Source organism: Lonchura striata, chromosome 19 (genome assembly GCF_050655825.1).
Source record: "Lonchura striata isolate lonStrDom1 chromosome 19, ASM5065582v1, whole genome shotgun sequence".
Classification (NCBI taxonomy): Eukaryota; Metazoa; Chordata; class Aves; order Passeriformes; family Estrildidae; genus Lonchura; species Lonchura striata.
This window is the reverse complement of record NC_140721.1, coordinates 6,240,100-6,258,935: the sequence shown is the minus strand read 5'-3', so window position 1 is coordinate 6,258,935 and position 18,836 is coordinate 6,240,100. Positions and strand designations below refer to the sequence as shown.

Here is an 18,836-nt window from a genome sequence, read left to right as displayed (position 1 = left end):
TGCCTAATTCTTGAATGGTTAATGTGACACAGGATAAAACTGAAGTAAAAGATTTTTAACATAATTGTATTTTTGAAGTTACCAGTGAAGACAAACCACAAAAGCCACTGGAAAGTTCAAAATCCTTATGAAAAAGTATTTATAAAATGACAGTACTTTGGGAAAAAAAATTTGAATTGACAAAAAAATTTACATAGCCAAAACATCAGAGAAAGGGACCTGTCAGTCATACAGAGGGACAGGAGCTCTGGCAAATGCACTCATACTGCCAGGCACTTTGTTGCAGTAATTAATAAATAAGTAATTAATAGAGAATTTTAGAATAGAACTGAGATTGCAGAAGAACTCCAAGATCACTGATTCCAGCCATTAACCCAGTACTGCCAAGCCCACCATTGAATCATATCCCCAGGTGCCATATTCAGATGTTTTTGGCCAATTCCAGGATATCGTAAACCCTGTGCTTACATTTCCTTCCTTGCAGGGTCCATGGAATCTATCCCTGTGCTTGACAAAGGGTGCAGAGAAATTCTGCTCCCATGGGTGGAGAGCAGCAGCTCCAACCCAGAGACCAAATTGTGAATGAGCTTTTGCTCTCAGGATCTTTTGGGTCTGCTTCAGCAAAAAATGCAAGTGGCCATTTCAAAGCTGAGGATGGGACAGCACGTGGCAATTCACTCATAATTCCATTCAAAGATTCAGTTATAATTCATTCAAAGCTTCATTTCACATGAGGAAGTGGCAGAAGGCCAGATGGGCTTAGGAACATGGGCTGTGGTCTCCTTGAGTGTTAGAAAAAGGACTGGGAGAGGTTGTGAAACATCTGGTGGCAGCTCAGTCCTGCCACAGGAGTTGGGATCTACAATCTACAGTCCAGAATTAAAGCTGGTCCTCACCTCCCACCTCAGCACCAGTGACAAGGAGATAACTGAAGCAAAACGGGATAAGGGAAAGGTTGGGGGATAAATTCACACTTTAAACAGTATTTATTAAAAAATGGACGTGCTGGCGATTTGCACCGAACATATTGATGTGTTATGGTGTTGTGCTATGCCAACAAAACCAATCAGCATCTTCAAGGCTTTTCACACAGCTGAAAGGCAAACAGCTCTCAGGAAACAGTCCAACACAAACACTGGCTGGAGCACACAGCCTCACCTCTTCCCTGGCACTGCCACTGCCTCAGGCAGCAATAGGAACACAGAGCAGCATGAGCCAGCACTGCACAACTCCAGCACTCAGCTCCTGCTCTGCCAACTGCTCCCACCAAGTGAGAGGTCAGGTCAAGGACTGAAGCATCCCCCACTAAGAGTTCTCACTCGGGTATGGCAGAAAGTCCATGAAGAACCACTCAGTACCAATTCTGGTATTACATCACCTGCTAATCCACTGTGTGCCTTGGCACTCATGGAAGTGCCACTGGAAATATTTAGAAAGATGGGTTTTGGCCAAAAAAAAAGTTTTTCAAAATCTGCATCACCAAGCTGAACCTTAAGTCTTCAGCTCAGTTAACACTTTTTCCTCAGCACAGCAACACAACATCATGAAATCCAACCACATTAAACAGCAAAAACAAAGTGATAAGTTACAATAAGTTATTTTCTCTTTAAAATAAAATATTATAGAATTGCTGGAGGGCATAAAAGTAAGCTAAAGGTTTACAAATGGTATAGGACCAAGGAACTAGACAAGTTTCAGAAGTTGATGGGGAAAAAAAACCCCTAAGTTTCTTTAGCAAACAAAGTGTTCTCTGACTTTCAAAACATGCCCCATGCTTATTTTGATGAGAAACCAACCAGTTGTATACTTTATCCCATAGACTGGAAAAAGCAGACTTAAAGTACATAAAACTAACAGCTGGTGTAGTCTTGAGCTCTCAAAAATAATGAAAAAATGTAAATCAACCCAATAGCCACAGATATGTAAGCCTAAACAGCCAATGAACAGGAAAAGCTTTTAAAATTCCAAGTGAACTCCACTGCCAAATGCCTCATTTGACTCACAATTAAGAATACAACTTTAAGCTAAGAGCTACCAAATTATGATCTGCCTAAAGATCCCTCAGAAAATAAAAATGCAGAGCAGATTGAAGAATTAATAATAAGTACTAACAATAACAGGTCCCTGGCTTGCTGATGTAAATCAGTTTACCCTGGGTACACAATGACATTATTCAAATGCAGCCACAGCAACATCCCTTAGGAGCATGGATGAGCCGAATGACAATAAACCTCTTTTTGGCTGGAGGAATTCTGACAAATTTGGAAGAACTTACTGGAGAAAATTTATTGGAATTTATTGACAAATTTGGAAGAATTTATTGGAATTCCCCAATGAATTTAGACTCTTTGAGAAGCATGATTGGGATGAGGATAATCAAAATCTCCCAGGCTCTTATTAAAAAAAAAAAAACATAAAAAACAACAAGCCCAAACCTCTACACTTAGAGCTACATCCCAGCTTTAAGAAGAACCCAACAGTTTTAAATCCACCTCCAGACAAACTCCCTCTGCAGCCAGGCAGAGCAGACCTGACCTCGCGGGAAGCTGCAGAGGTAGGAGCACTGTGATTTCCAAGTGATTCCTTCTGGCAGCTCAAACCTTCAGCTCAGAGCAAATGGTATCAAACAGCACCAGGGAGGGAAGGGAAGGGGGTGGCTGAAAACCTGTGTGTCTGCCTGGCAGCCCACATGGAAAAGCTTTGCAGGGGCTGGGGGGGACAGGAGGGAAGCTCAGCACAACCAGAACCAGTCAAAGCAATCAGATTATTTCCCTAGCATCCCAAGCTAATTGGAAATCAAACCAAGTGTGTAATGGAGTTAATGAAATACAATGTTCTGCTGCTTGAAACAGGAACCTCTGGCTCGCCATGCCACTAAAGTGAAGTGAAAATGAAAGAGGAAAAATGAAGGGGCTCGGAGAAGGGGCTGAGGGAAGGCAGTGTTCCCTCCACAGCTGGAGGCTCCTGCCCTCCAGGGAGGCAGGCTCCAGATGATTCTGAGAATGGAGAGGTGCTGACATTTCACAGAGCACTCTGGGCCCGCAGGGTACAGCCGTGTCATTAAGCACAGACTCCCAGGTGGGAGATTCAGAGCACCCATGGATGGCTGTTTCACAGGGCCACTCATTTTTATGACCATGCTGTGTGCCCAGAAGGTCCCTACCAGGTGCTCTCCAGAGAACACAACCCCTCATCCTGCTCACATCATAACTTTTATCTCCAAGCCCTCCTTACTTTGTTTCCCTAGAAACAGCCCAGGAACCATTAACAATTCCTACTTCACAAAAGTAATTCTTCCCTGTGAGGGTGGTGAGGCCCTGGCTCAGGTTGCCCAGAGAAGCTGTGGCTGCCCCATCCCTGGAAGTGTGGAATGGGGCTTGGAGCAATATGGGATAGTGGAAGGTGTCCCTGATTATGGGAGGGAATGGAACAAATTGAGCATTAAGGTCCCTCCCAACCCAAACCCTTCTGTGTTTCAATGATTCTATGCAATGGATCAACCATGCAAGTCAGAGAGCCCTCATGAGCCTCTCACACTGTCAATGCTTGTTTATATGTATAGATATATATTAAATCTCTGGGAGACTCACACATTCCTAGTTCTTGATCACATCCCAAAAACTGCCTGGGTGGGGAAGACCTCCTGGCTTGCTTTTTGCAAGTAGGCTGAATTTTTATGGAGGTGGCAATAGAAGGGAAGTGTTATACTTCCCACAGTGTGCTTGCCCTAACTGGGTTTTGCACTTCCCTGCAGAAAAATGGCACTTTGTGGCAGACTGGAACATCACTCTTGCTCTCATATCTGCAAAAATCAGGATGTGTGAGCTGTGAGGCAGGAAAACAAGCTTCCCCCAGCTGTTGAAACTCTTGTGGTAGGTGGGCAAGAAGCTACTCAGGGATGGCTCCATCACAAGGGGCTTCTCCATGGCACAGCTGAGCCCTCAGTGCAGGAAATTAAACTCCATAGGAAAACACAGAGGGTCTGCAACTCCCTACTCTCCTTCCAAAACTCACTGTGATGTGATCCCAGACTGGATCAGGCACCTACCAAACACACCAGAAAGCTGGGAGCCCACAGCTCCCAGCAATATTCAGCTCTATACTGGAATGTGGATTTTCAAATCCTTACAACTTCATGAGCAGGAATCATGAATTCATCCAGCAGTGACAGAAAAAAAAACACCAGCTGCAGAGGGAAAACAGGGCTGGGAGAGTCCCCATGAGGAACAAGTGACCTCCTGTGCCCAGGGAGAAGGTGGATAAGACAATTCCCACATCCCTGACTGCCTCCCACAAAGTCCTTTTGGAACTCAGGGGATCACCAGTTTCTCACTCAGGGGTTCTTTTCTCAGCTTTACAGCACAGAGAGGGATAAAATTCCTGCAGAGGACAGGCCCAGGAAGCAAAAGCTCCTTTAGTTTCTAAACAGGTTCATTCCTCAGGACATCAGCTCAGAGACATTGTGCTTGCTAGCTAGTAGGAAAAATAAAGGAAGATCACCTTCCTCCATAGGGTCATCCAGGAAGCTCCCACACACACACTGAAGTTCTGGCAGAGAAGGAACCCACATCCCTTGCAGGCACAGCAGGAGAACACTGATTTATCTCTACAGGTTTTTAGTCTCATCTGCGAGCTGTGGAAACTCAATACTGCTGGAGGGAATTTGGATTAGATCAAGCTGGACCTCACCACCTCCAGCTGTCAGATCTTAGATTCCCTTCTTAGTGTGGTTAATGCTAAAGGCAAAGAAACCTCCCAGCTACAAGAGAGTTTAATTATACTCCACACACTTGGTGCATTTACTAATCAGTTATGTGATCCCAAGTTACTCTGTGCTGAGTCACAGCAGGGTTTCTCCCAATAAATAGTCATGTAGAGGGTATAAAACAGCATAAAAAGTCTGTATAATCCACAAAAACACAGGAGCAGAACAGCCACACCTGAAAACCCTTCAATCCAGCATGAGGAAGGAGAAATGCTACAGGAAGGAATTAAAAACTGAACAGGAAAAACCTAGAAAATAACAGGGAGAAGGTGACATCAGTTAACTTAAGCCATGTAGATAACAGAGATTGGCAGGGAATCTATTCCATGGGTTAAAAGTTACCTTAGAAGGTCAAGAATTGAAAATATTTGGAGAGAAAGGTTGTTCCATTCAAATATTAAAAGACCAGAAAGGTTTTAGATGGATTTCCTCTCATGTTTTTCTGCTAATATTTACATTCCTGAAGAAAACCAAGTGCAGGGATAAAAACCAGGAGGGAAGTAGTTACAAAATATAGTCAGCTTTGGTTCTGCTTTCAGCTGCTGCCATCTCGTGGTCTGTTCTCCCTCTCCAGAGCTCGGCACTTCCAATGCTCCAAGAAGGAGCAGTCATTGCATGGGATCCACAAAGGCCAGAACAACACAGCAGCAGGAAAAAAAAAAATAACAAAAGAAGGTTTTTCCATTACTTCAGAGAAGCTCTGGCCACCAGTAGGTGTGAAACATTCCCACCTCTCTCCCCTCATGGCTACCTATTGCTGGTGTGAACAGTGTTCGACAGTGACAGTGCACAGAAATCTCATTTTGCAACCGTATTTTTGTTAGAACATGAGGATTATAGGAGAACAGGCTTCTGAGTTGCATTTTATCCAGGTTACTAGCAAGAGAAGTGCTGAGGGCTGAGCAAGTGCAGCAGCCCAAGGCAGCAAGGCTCCAACTTTATATTCCTCTAGTCCTGCTTCTGCTTAGCTTCATGTGCAGAAATGCAGGGTGAAAAAAGGAGGATTTGCCTTAAGACAGCTCTGGGAAGAAATGAGAGCTTCCTCTTTATGGAAGGATCCTCTTCAGCAGGATCCAAACTGACAAAGTGCAGCCACAGGCACTCCAGACCCATCTGTAAAATGAGATTAAAGATTTTTTCACAATCAAACTTCTGCAGGGCAACTGAACTGTGCCCCTGTAAGGGGTTTTGGGCCATGGCCTGCACAACACAACTCAGATAACTCTGTTGTCATGCCAAAAGCCACCAGCCCACCTCACCAGGTGCATCCCTATCAATATATCTGCAATTAGGAGTTTGAATTAATTCACCCAGGGGATGCACCTGCACAAAAGATGACTTGATGTGAACCAAGGCCACGTTCTGACAACAAAACACCCAGATAAAGGGGAAAGAACCTTGACTGTGCAACCACAGCACCTCAACAGAACTTCAATGCCCTGAATATCCCCAAAGGCTGCTGGTTTATTAACACAGAATAGTGCCATTCATCCAAAAATATAACAAAAAAAAAAAAAAAAAGAACAAACCCAAAATGTTTCTGACAAGGTCACCTCCAACTTAAGACATCCTTATGATGAAGGTGATCTGAGCTCAGAGAAATATGCACCCTGATCCCTGCACAATTATGAAGCAATTAGTGAACCACAGATGGAGATGTTCCTCTACCAACACCCAGCTAAAATGCTTAGAGCTTGCTCATGTGCTAGAGGCAACCAATTACAAAGCCATAATAAAACCCTTCTTTTGAGGACTATTTTTCAGCTGCAGCCTTTTTTAGCTCCTGCCCAATATCCTCATTTCTCAGAAAAGAGAATAAGTGTGGATTTCCCATCTCAAAAATTCTGCTTCATTAAGTATCTAATGTTGCCCATTTCCACAATCATCAAAAGAGGAGAAACATTTATAATATAAATATGAATGAGCTTAGCTAACAGGTTGCAATGATTGAGGTGCACCATTTACAGAGGAACAGGCCATCAGAATAGATCCATCTGTACCATTCCTTCCAGCAATCTTTTAAATTTTTTTGATAGCCAATACTGATACACACATTTTACTTAAAAAGACCTTCCAGGCAGGACTGCATTCCAAAGAAAAATACCTTAATAAATATCAACTTGCATACAAATAAAACTTATTTGACAAACATAATTCAAGGTCATCAGGAAGTTTCACATGGAGAAAGCAGCAATGAGGTGGATGGTTTGATCAGGAAGATGAACCTGAATTAGGGGTGGATAATTCCTGTACTTCTGAGGGAACCACTGTACCATAAAGGAAGGAGTATCAAAGAGGATCAACTTAGAAATTTTAGTAATTAGATCAACTAACCTTTTTCTTTCTTCTAAAATTTCTTTTCCTTTTCTACTAAAATTGTAACCAGATTAAATATTCTATTAAATCAGCAGCTCTAAGAGCATCAAACATTTGGTAAAATCTCTCCCTATGCACCCTTAAAAAGCAGCAATATTATGCCCGATATACAGTAAAACCTGGGAAACCAGTATATAGAACACCAGCTACAGAATCCTCTCAAAGCCTGTGGATCTGAAAATACACCCCAGGCCTCTTCTTCATCATCACCACTTCTCCAAACTGCATTTTCCAGTTCTGAATCCTCAGTTTTGGAAAGAGCAGCGAGTACAACATGAGGCAGGTACTGAGACCCTGCACAGCTTCAGGAGAGCTGTCCCAGCCCACCCTCATTACCCCCCGGGAGCTCAGGAGTTTTCCTGATGCTTTATTAAGAAGCCATGTGCTACTTTTGGAGGTTTATTTAGCAAATGGAACACACACTGCCCTTTGGTATTTTTCTTCTCACCATTCATTTAAGTCTGTATTAAGTTAATGCACTTTTTAAATACATATCTGTGCTCTCCTTTAAGCCAATGGTTAATTTACCAAACCACTGAGTTCCACAGAGATCAACAAGCATAAAGGGCAAGCAAAATCCTGTTACTTCTCCTGAAGTACAGAGAGCCCTTCGCCTCATATCCATGTGGCTGTAATCAGAACAAAATCAGAGTTGGAAACAAGGGTGGGAGAAGAGGAGGTTCTGTCCCTGACCTCCAGTGCTACCTGGGAGCTGCTGAACACCAGGGCCAGCATTGAAGTGGAACTAAAGAAGCCCAAGCACGTCCCTTCAGAGGCTGCAAGGCACACCCTCCACACTGAATTGGAACAGCAGGTGTTTCTCTACCAGCCTCAGAGTCGCCTAGACAAAGAAAGCACCTTCAAGTAGTCATCAATATTCAACAGAAGCCTGGCATAAGAAGAAAAAGTCAGGGAGGCAGATAAAAAGAACAACTTGTAAAAGAGCTGGATATTAGAGAAAAGAGGTGTCTGTATCTCCTGAGAGACACCACCACTCACGCTGCTGCCTGTGACAGTCAGACACCTTGAGTTTTACTGTCTCTACAAAGTCTTACAAAGAGCAGTCAGCAGCCTTCACTCTCCTCCTAAAGGGGATGGCACCTTATCAGCTGCACTTGGTTTATCTCAGGTGCCCAAAGACTACTGCAGGACAGAAATTCTGTGGTTTGACTCATGCACCACAGAAAGAGCTGTTAAACCTGTCCTAATAATGTGAGGCTATTTCTTTAACCAGAGTCCATTCTCTAAAAGAGCTAAAAAAGTAGCAGATACATTCTTAAACTCTGAGTTAAACTGAGCTGCAGAAGTTTTCTTTCCTGCTAAGGGTCAGGCTGATATTGGTATGCTCCCTGGATTCTAGCATGAAAGAGTATTAAATGAAAGGATGATGCAGTGGGGCACTTCAATTCCTTGGCCACCACCTTTTAGTCACAAGATAATAGCAGAAGACACCTGGCTTGGAAGTGGACCCTTCATCAAGCATAATTAAATGCTGATTTAGTAGGTAATTTACTCCTGTGAAATTCTCGGTCGTGATCTCCACCTCTCCTCTGTCGACTCATTTAACTTTATTAAAAACATTAGCATTGATTTTCTCCACTCATTACAAGCCAGTGGATTTATCTGCATTAGCAAATTAATTCATCCAAACTCTAATTCCAAAAAGAGCCAAAGCCTGCAGGAAAGCAAGAGCTACAAGCTGTCACCAAGGCAGCAGCATCACATATTTCTTGCTCTTCTGACTCACCTGGCCTAGAAGTTACACTTCTGCAGCATTCAAAACAGATCAAACAACAGAAGACATTCCCTGTTTTCTGAGGCAACAAGTGTTCCCTAACCAAAATCATCCCAGTGCAGCAGCTGCAGCGAAGAGCCTTTCACATTTGTCATTTCCAAACACCACATACTCAAACAACGCGCTGGGAATACGTTACCATGGGATTGGAGTCTGCAATCAGGTCCCGCAGGGAATCCAGGAACCCTTGGTCCTCCACCATCTGGGCATTGATGTCGTGCAGCTTGGCCACGCAGACAGCTGCAGTTTTCCTCACGTAGGGGTCCTCGTCCTTCAGACACTTGCGCAGGGGCTCGCACAGGTACTCGGTGATTTTATCCACGCGGATGCAGCCCATGGTGCGCACGGCCAGCGCGCGGATCAGGGGGTTCGGGTCCTCGCAGTCCTGCCCCAGAGCACAGACAAAGCTGCACCAGCACATCAACACATCCCCTGCAGCCACGCTGCTCTTGTGCAGCAGCAGCTCTCTGATTACATGCTAAGAGCCAGGCAATTATTTCAGATCAGGGATAAAAGGGCACTCGGTGCTTCATGGGAACGTTTTATACTGTCTCAAGATGTTTCCATCCTGTAAAATTGTTGTCTGGGTGTCCCTTCATTCTCCAACAGCTAAGCTGGAGAGGCAGCTCTCAGCACCCAAAATCTCACCACAGACAAAGTAATTTACTGATTTTCAACCTTTCTGGTTTAAAGGAGCAAGAAATAAAATGGGGAAAATCAACAACTAAACACAATGCAAGTCATCAAGGCCTACTTCTTAAAAGGCCAAACACAAACATCCCTCAAGTTACAACACATGAAGCACTAAGCAAAGGCTACTCTAGAGGTGCATTTCTAAAGAGGAAAAAGAAAAGGCAGACAGGAAATCAACATTTCCTACTCCAAGCCTACATAGTTTTCCATGCATCCAAACCTAAACTCCTCCAAAATCAGCCTGTAAAAGGATGGTTACAGAATGACCTACAAAAGCATTTACCTTTCACTGTTCAACCTTCCTGCAGCTAAAAAACTAATTTAAAGTCTGCAAGAGAAGTGACATCCTACCAGTGCATTCCCCACCTTGAACTGGGAAGTGCTGAGTTAGTGCAGACCAGTGTCAACACTTGCTCTTCACTAACACCTGTCCCTCAGGTTGCCAAAAGGGACACCAGGCTTTCTTCTGCAGGGTGTGAGATGGAAAATATCATTTTGTTAGTCCATTCTATCAGAACTGCACTTTATAGACAGACAATATTCTTTCCAGGGAGAATATTGTCTGTCTGTAAAGACAGGGACATCCTCTCTGACCAAAAGAGCAGATCTCACAGCTTAGGTCTTCTCACCTCCTTCTGCCTCAAGAACCACAACAGAAACTTGGAACTCAATCCCACTCCCGTGTCTCAGATTTTTCTAACACTCTGCAAGGAGTCTCAGACTTCTAAGCACTGGGTTTTATCTTGCACAACATGGGACTGAAATAACATTTCCTAGATAAGGAGAGGCAACCTGACAACAGAAGTAAAGGCAACCCAGCAATCAGGCTGTTGTTTTTCCAGTGAACTGTCTCTCAGTTTCACCAGAGATAAATGTTTTCCACATAGAGCACAGCTGGGACATTCAAACAGGAAGTCTGATATCCATATCTCAGATACTACAAAGGCTGGGAGATGAAACAGATAAAATCTGTTTTCCAATGCCAGAAGTTGGTAAAACAACAGAAGCAGCTTTCCGTGGAGCAGACTCTCTCACAGCCACTTACAGGCTGTTGAAGTCATCTCCTCTGCAATAACCAGAAGGAACAAATGAGAGAAAGGACCCAGATCTAGTGGATTCAGCACCCTCCTCCATGAGCCTCAAAGCAGAGATAAAGCTCCCAAAGACTGATGGACAAAGAGATGGGCTGGCAGCCACTGTGCTGGACCCTTTCCTGATGTGCCAGGGGAGCAGGTTACCTTCACAAAGCTGTTGACAGCCATGATGGCCATGTCTGGCTGGCTTTTGGCATAGTTCATCAGGTACAGGTAGACCAGCTTCTTCAGCTCCAGGTTGTCAGTCTGCATGCAGTTGACAACATCAGGGAACAGAGAGCTGCATACACAAGGATAAGCAAGGATGGAATAAGAGAATTGTTTAGGTTAGGAAATGCCAGCAGTTCCCCCAGCACTGCCACAGCCACGTCCCCAAGTGCCACATCTGAACACCTTTTAATCCAGGGATGGTGACTCCACCACTGCCATGGGCAGCCTGTTTCAATCCCATCTGAACCTCCCTGGCACAACTTGAGGTTATTTCCTCTCATCCTGTCACCTGGGAGAAGGGAAAGACCCCAACTATACCGTCCAAGCAGGGAGTTCAGAGAGTGAGAAGGGCCCCCTTGAGCCTCCTTTTCTCCAGACTGGGCCCCCCCAGCTGCCCCTCATCAGACATGTACTCCAGCCCATCCCCTCCTGTGGACATGCTCCAGGCCCCCAATGTTATTTTTGTCATGAGGAGCCCCAAACTGACCCCAAGATTTGAGGTGTGGCCTCACCAGTGTCCAGCACAGGGGGACAATCACTGCCCTGCTCCTGCTGGCCACACTGTTCCTGATACAGGCCAGGTGCCACTGGCCCTCTTGGCCACCTGGGCACACAGCAGCTCATGTTCAGCCACATCTGACCAGCAGCCCTGGTCCTTTTCCTTCTTTCCAGCTGCTCTTCCCTATGCCTGGACTGGTCCATGGGTTGTTGTGACCCAAGCTCATACCACTGAGCCTCACACCATGGACTCAGCCTGCCCAGATCCCCTGCAGAGCATTCCTGCCCTGCAGCAGATTCACACTCCCACCCACAAAATAAAAAACAGAGGTTGCATGGTATGCAAAGGGGATAGTAATAATATTGGGGAAGTCAGAAAAACTAGAGTTCCAGTTTAAGCACCCTGCTGTTTAATGAAAGATCACCTTCCCTTTCAAAGCAGCTTGCAATGCTTTTATAAATAATAATTTAATCTCTTCTACAGCTTTAACATGGGAGGAGGTAAAAATTAATGCCATTTCCTAAATGTATTTTAACTGGGGAGTTCACCAAAAAAGAAAATTCTACCATGCCAGGCCTGGAAATGAACCCACAAGAGGAAAAACGTTGCTTTAAATTTTTTTTGTCATGCATGATGCTTATGAAGAACCTGCCAAATTTCAGACTAGCAAAGCCCAGAGTGATCAGAAGCTTAAATACTGACAAGCTGGGCTTCACTCAAATGTCAAGCAGCCATCTGTAAAAAGCACTGCAGAATAACACAGGAAGTTACACAAAGATTCTGCAGCTCCCAGGTTTGCTGTGGAGATCTAAAGGTGATGGGTAAATGCTGCTGGCAGAAAAGATCAGGGTTTTTTTCCCTTTCAGTTTATATGTTCCTTCATTTATGATGAAGTCATGATGCTGAATTTGCAAGCTTATATTGATTTCTGTGGCAACAGACCAGGCTGCTGTGAATTCAGAATTACTGACTCTCTGCTAAACTGCAGGAACAGGAGGGAAAAAGGGAGAAAACCTTCATTCCAACAGGTTTGTCTGGTTGTCAGAAAACACTACTGGGGACAGTAAATGCCAGTGTCCTTCAGCTGCAGTAAGACACAGGTTCAATTTCGGTATCAGCCATTTTAAAATGCAGCTTTAATTTATGCTGTGCCAGATGAGGCTAAGAAAAAGTTGGAATTACCTAACACTAAAATCCAGGACAGCAAGCAGCAAGAAAACATCACCTAAAGTGACATACAAAATGGCTGAATTCTGGGTATGCTTCACATAAAAAGGGCTCTTGGTACTGAGCTAAACCCACACTGAAAACAGTTGTTTCTCTTGCTTTCAGTGACAGCAAGGAGTTTGAGAAACCTGTGACTCAGGCACAGCACAGGCAGGGACAAAGCCACCCTCACCAAGGTGCCAAGGAGCTGCTCTATGGACATGTGTCACCACACCTGAGTCCCAGGAGAACCTGAGCTGCTTTTACCTGACATCCTTCCCCACAGTCATGGCTGCAATAACCTTCTTTACAGCTTCTTTCCTCTTCTCTTTCTTTTCATTGTTGAGTTCAGCCTTTAGCTCAAAAATCTCTCCTGGCAGAAGACAAAAAAAACCAAAAAAAACAACAGATTAAACCTCTCAGGAGAAGAAAATGGTGTTGTTTTAGGGATAATTCAACAGCGAATTTTTGCTTTCTTGGCCTGTTATTCCCATAAAACTGGCCCAGCTGCACTTGGAAGCTGTCAGACCTTGTGCAGAACATGGTTCTCTGAGAAGCAAAGCTGCAACACTCAAGGGACTGATATGACTCCACCTTGCAGAGGAAAATGCCACAAACAAAAACCACGCTGTGTGTGGCAGCTCTCCCACTTCCAGGACACCAAATCACGTCCCTGGAGCATCTGTTTCTCTGAGGCAACCATTACATAACCAGCATGAAAAGATACTTGGAGATGCCAGATTCATGCCTGCAAGAAACAAACTAAGCCAGGAATGTTGCCCAGACTTTTTTAAGTTTTGCTCATCATTGAAAGCTTCCTCAGAGAGCTGGAACGGAGCCCAAATGCTGTGGTTCCTGAAACAGGACAGCATGTGTTTAGTCCAGTGGAAAAAAGCTAAAAAAAGCTAACAAAATCTGCATGTAACACAGCTTGTCTGGATTCCAAGGTTCCCAAAGCAGCCTTTTTCACAGCATTAATTCTTCCAGATATGACTGTGTAGAAAGCCAGTTCAGGCTGGGTCACCAAAGTGACAAACAAATTATAAAACAAAGCAACATGTGCAAAATGCTGTTTATCAGGCCTGTTCCAGACAGAGCCAGGGGTATGAGAAGGATAATGCTCCCAACAGACAGACAGCTTTCCTCAGGAAGAACAGCCAGCAGCATTCCCACTGGGAATGAACCTGAGCACATGTTACAAATATCCAAATATCCCTGACAAGTTCTAACACCAACTTTCCATTCCGACACTTGCTCAGAGCAGCAGCACTAATTAAAATCTAACACAGAGAGACTGCCAGGGACTCCAAAAAAGAAGAGAAGCTGCTGCAGTGCAGAGACCACTTATCCCTTCTGCCTGAGGAAGAGCCTGGCATTACTCACCCAGAGCTTGTGCCCTGGAGCAGAGCTGAGACAGCTCCAGCTCTCACCCAGCCCTGCAGCCAGCCCACAAAAACCTGCCTTCAGCTCTGAACTTTCAGAGCTGCTCCTTGGAAAGATGTCAACTGCATTAGCTCCATTTATGAGCTCATTGTGAAGCTTAATGACACATAAATACATCAACAGTGTGGGTTTTTTCACTGGCAGGCATTCAGAGGGAGCACTCAGCCATTTTGCAAAGGAGAGGTTAATGCAAACCATTTTCCACATCTGCTGGAGAATGATCAGGCTTAAATTGCACTCGGCAACAGTGTTTTGTTCAAAAACAAGTTAGAAAATCTGCCTGGGACAGTCTCAGCAGAACAAGCCCTGTTCTGAAACAGCTGAATAAATAAAATGAGCCCAAAAAGCCTTTCCAGGCTTCCCATTTTTAAGGGCAGCAGTTTGTCCTGAGGTGAGGTAACCACCACACCTGCAAAAAAGGCAGAGGAAAGTCAAACAGTGCACCTGCAGCTTTGGAGAAAATGGCAGCAGAAAAACCCATTATGTTTGCTTGATGTATATTAATATTAAATTAATATTAATTCATCACATCAACTTAATCCTGTGGTGCCCAAATTAACAACAATCCCTAGTCTGGCACTTGTTAGCCCATAACAAAAACTTTGGCTAGATCTGCACTTAAATCCCATTGCTTTGCTTTCTGACCCTAGAAAGAGCAGCAATTTGGTTTATTTTGTGAATCATAAAAACTTGTAATACCCCAGTTTTGTCTTTTGTCACCATGTGACCTACTTTGGAAGTTTCTCCCTGGATGATTAAGAAGAGAAACAGGGACAGAGCTACCAGAAAAGCACAAGTTCTCCTGCATGCAGTTAAAAAAGCTGTGTAAAAATAGCCACCCACCACCTCCAATCCACTGCACCAGCTCAACACCAACCTTTTTTATTGGTCGTGAAGTATTTGGAGTCCGTCATGGTTCCAGTTCCTTAAAACACCTGAGAATATGAATAATAAAAAAAGAACAAGTCAGCTCCAAATGCTGTTTGGTGGCAACAGGCAGCTTGTGAGGCAGGAACTCGAGCAAGGACGGTTGGTGAGTGAAGGAGGAAGCAAAAGCTTCACATCCACAGACACGAGTTCCCCAATCTTCATCCTGCACCTGCTGCTGGTATTACTTGGCAAAGCTAGGGATTTAAAAGGCTTGGTAAAAACACAACACTGATGCTCAGCACAGCTTCCTAAATTCTCAGTCTCAGCAGGCAAAAGGCATTTTTTGAACTCCTTATAACCAGCAGATGCTGGTATGCTCTGCAGCTGTCCTTCCTGGGTACACAGATTCATTTTCCAAGGAAAAGCACACCCAGTGTCTTGCCTGGCAGTGAGAAGTCCACGTTTCAGACAAAGAAAACTGTCATCTCATCTCCCCCTAACGATATCTGCCTGTGCTTGCATCTGATGGAAGGCACAATTAACCCCACTTGCAACACCCACCCCCAGGCCTTTCATTCCTTTCCCTCCTTTTGTTCCCAGATGCAAAACAGTGGTTTTTTTTGAAAAGAGAAGCCATTACTTTTCAGTTCTCTCAGGCTTGAAATTGAAATATTTCTCTGCCAAGATCTGACATCCCACCTCTGAAACACACACACAAAGCTTGTTATTTCAGTGCTGCTTCTGCTTTGTTTTTTTTTTTTTTTCCTGTGGACAGGATGGAAAAATGCTGTTGGAGCAGCAAACACTCAGCAGAGCCATGAGAGTGGTCTCACCAGCACTTCTCTTGCCTTGGAATACAGGGATTGCCCAAGCAGGATTCATGTGGATATCCATCATTTTATTCTTACAAGTGTTAGCTCTGTGACAAATATGAGATAATTCTCAAAACAACCAGAGGAGTGACTACTTTTACTGCTTTTGATGAAAGTCTTTATCAATGCTAGCAACTATGACCCTAAAACCATCTCAAAAAGGATGTTATAATTTCTTTCCTCCTTTTTCTATCTTTCTGGCCCAAATTCCCCTTTTCTTACACATCCTTCCATGACCTTAAAGGCTGCCAGCAAAGCAGTAAATCATCTGTTCTCTAAATGCTGCCTTGTCTTGCCTCTAAACCCTGCAGGTCTTGCTGGCTCAGCAACAAAAGGACCAGCACAGCTTTGAACTCCAGGACTGCCCAGCAGCAAAGTCAGATTGTTCCTCCTTAACTCCTTCCTCCCTCATCCCTTCACCAACCCCAATGCCATCACCATTCCATTTTTCCCCATCCACCTGGACCAGCTGAACACCTCAGCAGTTGAATTCCAAGCAGCTGCCGACGGGCAATGCCCCAATTTCCACCCCTTTCTCCTGGGATCATCCTTTCCAATTGCCAAACATCTGCATGAGGATCAACCTGTTGCTTTTCCCAGTTTCCTGGAGCTGCTGCCTGCCCTGTGCCCACCTGGTTTCCACCTCATCCAATTAGGCTGAATTACTGGGTTTGGTTTGATTTCTCTCCCTTTCTGCTCCTGCCAAGCCTGGAGACAGCTCTGGAAACACATTCCTGGTGCAGAGGAGGTTTAACCTCCTTCCAAAACAGAGTTGGGAAAGCCATGTGAGCCACAATGAATGCAATTCTTCCAGCAAAAATCTAACAGCCCCCCCTGAAAGCAGAGGCTGCTGTGAAGCTTGTTTTGTAATTAAAATCAGAGCCTGTGCTCAGCTGCAATATTACTGCTGACAGAGTCCTTCAGGTTTGAGCTCAGCTTAAAAGGAAGACTTAAAATGTTTTTCTCTGTGAGAGTATTTGGCACAGTGCCATGCCCAAAGCACTGAACGTGGCCTTGATGTTTGCATTATGTGGGGATTTGTCATCCAGGGTCACATCTCAGCTGAGCTGCTCTAACACAGCTTTAACTGGGGCCAGAGCAGATTAGAGAGAAAATGGAGGGGAGGGAAAAAAAACCCAGCCCAAACACCATAAACATCAGCCCATTTGAATAAAGCCACACACAGAGAGGAAGGAACCCTGCTGGCTTTCAGAGATGGTTGTTAAACCTCAAGTGCAACATATTTTGCTGTTTTTCTCCTTTCATATACTTGGAAACATGAAGAATCCTAGAAACGCTCAGACAGGGCTAAGCACAGCTCATGCCTTTCCAACCTTCTTTCATGGATCTAAATGAGAGCTTAGGTCAACAACCAGCCTGCCCTATTCCAGGTGCAGCAGAGGGTAAAGCTCCTTTTCTCACAAGCACACAGATTGCTGCTTCATGTGTGTCAGAGCTTGCTTTGCACACTGTTCAGAGACAGCCTGCCAGCAGCACTGGCTATTATCTCATCACTAACAATCTCAGCATTCTTTACAGCAAATGGAACCAGATATTTAAAACACTGCTGTTTGTGTCACTGCAGAAAATGCCAGCTCCTTGTACGCAAATCTAAACCCAGGAGAGCTAAGGTAAATTAGAACATCAAGAACAGCCTTGTATTTTCAGAAGAAAAATCTACTTTAGACTGCCCCTCCTCACTATTGTTCTATGCCCAGCACTTGCTGAGATGGAAACAGGTAAGAGGTGTTCAAAGCTGACAGCAAAAGGCTCCTCCTGATCCAACCCCAGCAAAGGAGAAGAGATGAGAATGAGGAATGGCTCCAGAAAGCTCCAGCAATGCTTAATGCTACAAACAGTGGCTTGATATTTCAGTGTAGGCTGAACCAAAGCAAGATAAGCCTCCTCAGCCCCAACCCACACAGAAAACCTGACCCTGTGTCTGACCAACACCTGCTTGACCCCACACATGACCCCAGGCAGCCTCACCCGCTCCCCAGCACTGACCCCACACAGGAGGGTGACAGGTTTAAGGGTCTTGGATTAAGGCAAGCTCCTGGACACTGAAACCATCAATCCCTAAATCTCTCAACTGATCCCTGGTTTAATTCCAGTGTAAGTGGTGCCACCCATTTTTCCTGGAAAGCCTCTCAAGGAGCTGTGTGACAGCCCAAGTGTGGCCCAGGGCCACTGGAGAACCAGGAAGATAAACACAACAATGGAACATGGATGGCAGAGGAAGAGCTGCTCTGCAGCCCTGAACTTGTGCTGGCACAAGGATTTTGTTCCCATTCTGGAGACGCAACACCCCCTTGGTGGTCCCCATTCCACCTGTTCCTCCTACCACCTACCACCATTCCTTGGAAGCCCCATCCCAGCTTTGCTGCCAGCCCCTCCCACACCTCCAGCAGGACTCCCAGCACCCACCCACACTCCAGACTGGCATCCCCCTAAGCCCCCTGCCCACCAGACCTTCCCCAGATCTCTCCCAGGATCCCCCAGCTGCAGGCACATTCCCCACAAATCCCAGTTTCCCTCCCAGCATTGCCTGCCAGTCCCTCTTAGTACCCAGCCCTTATCCCTAACTGCTCCCACTGCTACCCCAGTACCTTGCTGTGCTCATTCCCATCCCAGTCCATCCTCCAGCACCCCCACCTCACCCCAGGACCCACTGACCCCACTCCTCACCCCTCCACCTCCTCTGCAACCACCTGCCCACTCCTCCCATCCTCTTCCAGTCCACCTCCAGAACCACTCCCAGTGCCTGACCAGCGACTCTCCCCACGCCACTCCAGTTCCCCCTCCCAGGAGCACTCACCCCCTCCCAGTACCCCCCTGGTGCCCCTTCCCACCCCACCCCAGGTGTCCCTCCCAGTACCCTTCATCTCTCCCAGTATCCCCTTCCCACCTATACCAGTGCCCCCCAGTATCCCCTCCCATCGTCCCTAAGCAGCATCCCTCTCTCCCCGCCCCACCCCAGTACCTCACAGCTTCTCCCCCACCCACCCCTCCC

At 45.3% G+C, this 18,836-nt stretch overlaps 1 protein-coding gene across 8 annotated transcripts in view; it reads right to left on the bottom strand.

Moving 5' to 3' along the window:
• The window catches only part of AP2B1 (adaptor related protein complex 2 subunit beta 1), a 76,016-nt gene that overhangs the window by 56,930 nt on the left and 250 nt on the right, over positions 1-18,836 (bottom strand). For 6 of the 8 annotated variants that reach the window (XM_021550980.3, XM_021550983.3, XM_021550982.3 and 3 more), the window contains exons 2-5: positions 14,959-15,016; positions 12,906-13,011; positions 10,868-11,003; positions 9,076-9,321 (exon numbers count right to left, since the gene is read on the bottom strand). In XM_021550980.3, coding sequence (XP_021406655.1) covers positions 9,076-9,321; positions 10,868-11,003; positions 12,906-13,011; positions 14,959-14,995 — 525 coding nt within the window. In that variant the 5' untranslated portion in view covers positions 14,996-15,016. Of the gene's footprint in view, positions 1-9,075; positions 9,322-10,867; positions 11,004-12,905; positions 13,012-14,958; positions 15,017-15,393; positions 15,461-15,784; positions 16,484-18,836 lie in introns of those variants that run through there. The other 2 variants (XM_085557486.1, XM_031506441.3) reach the window with 2 other exon arrangements.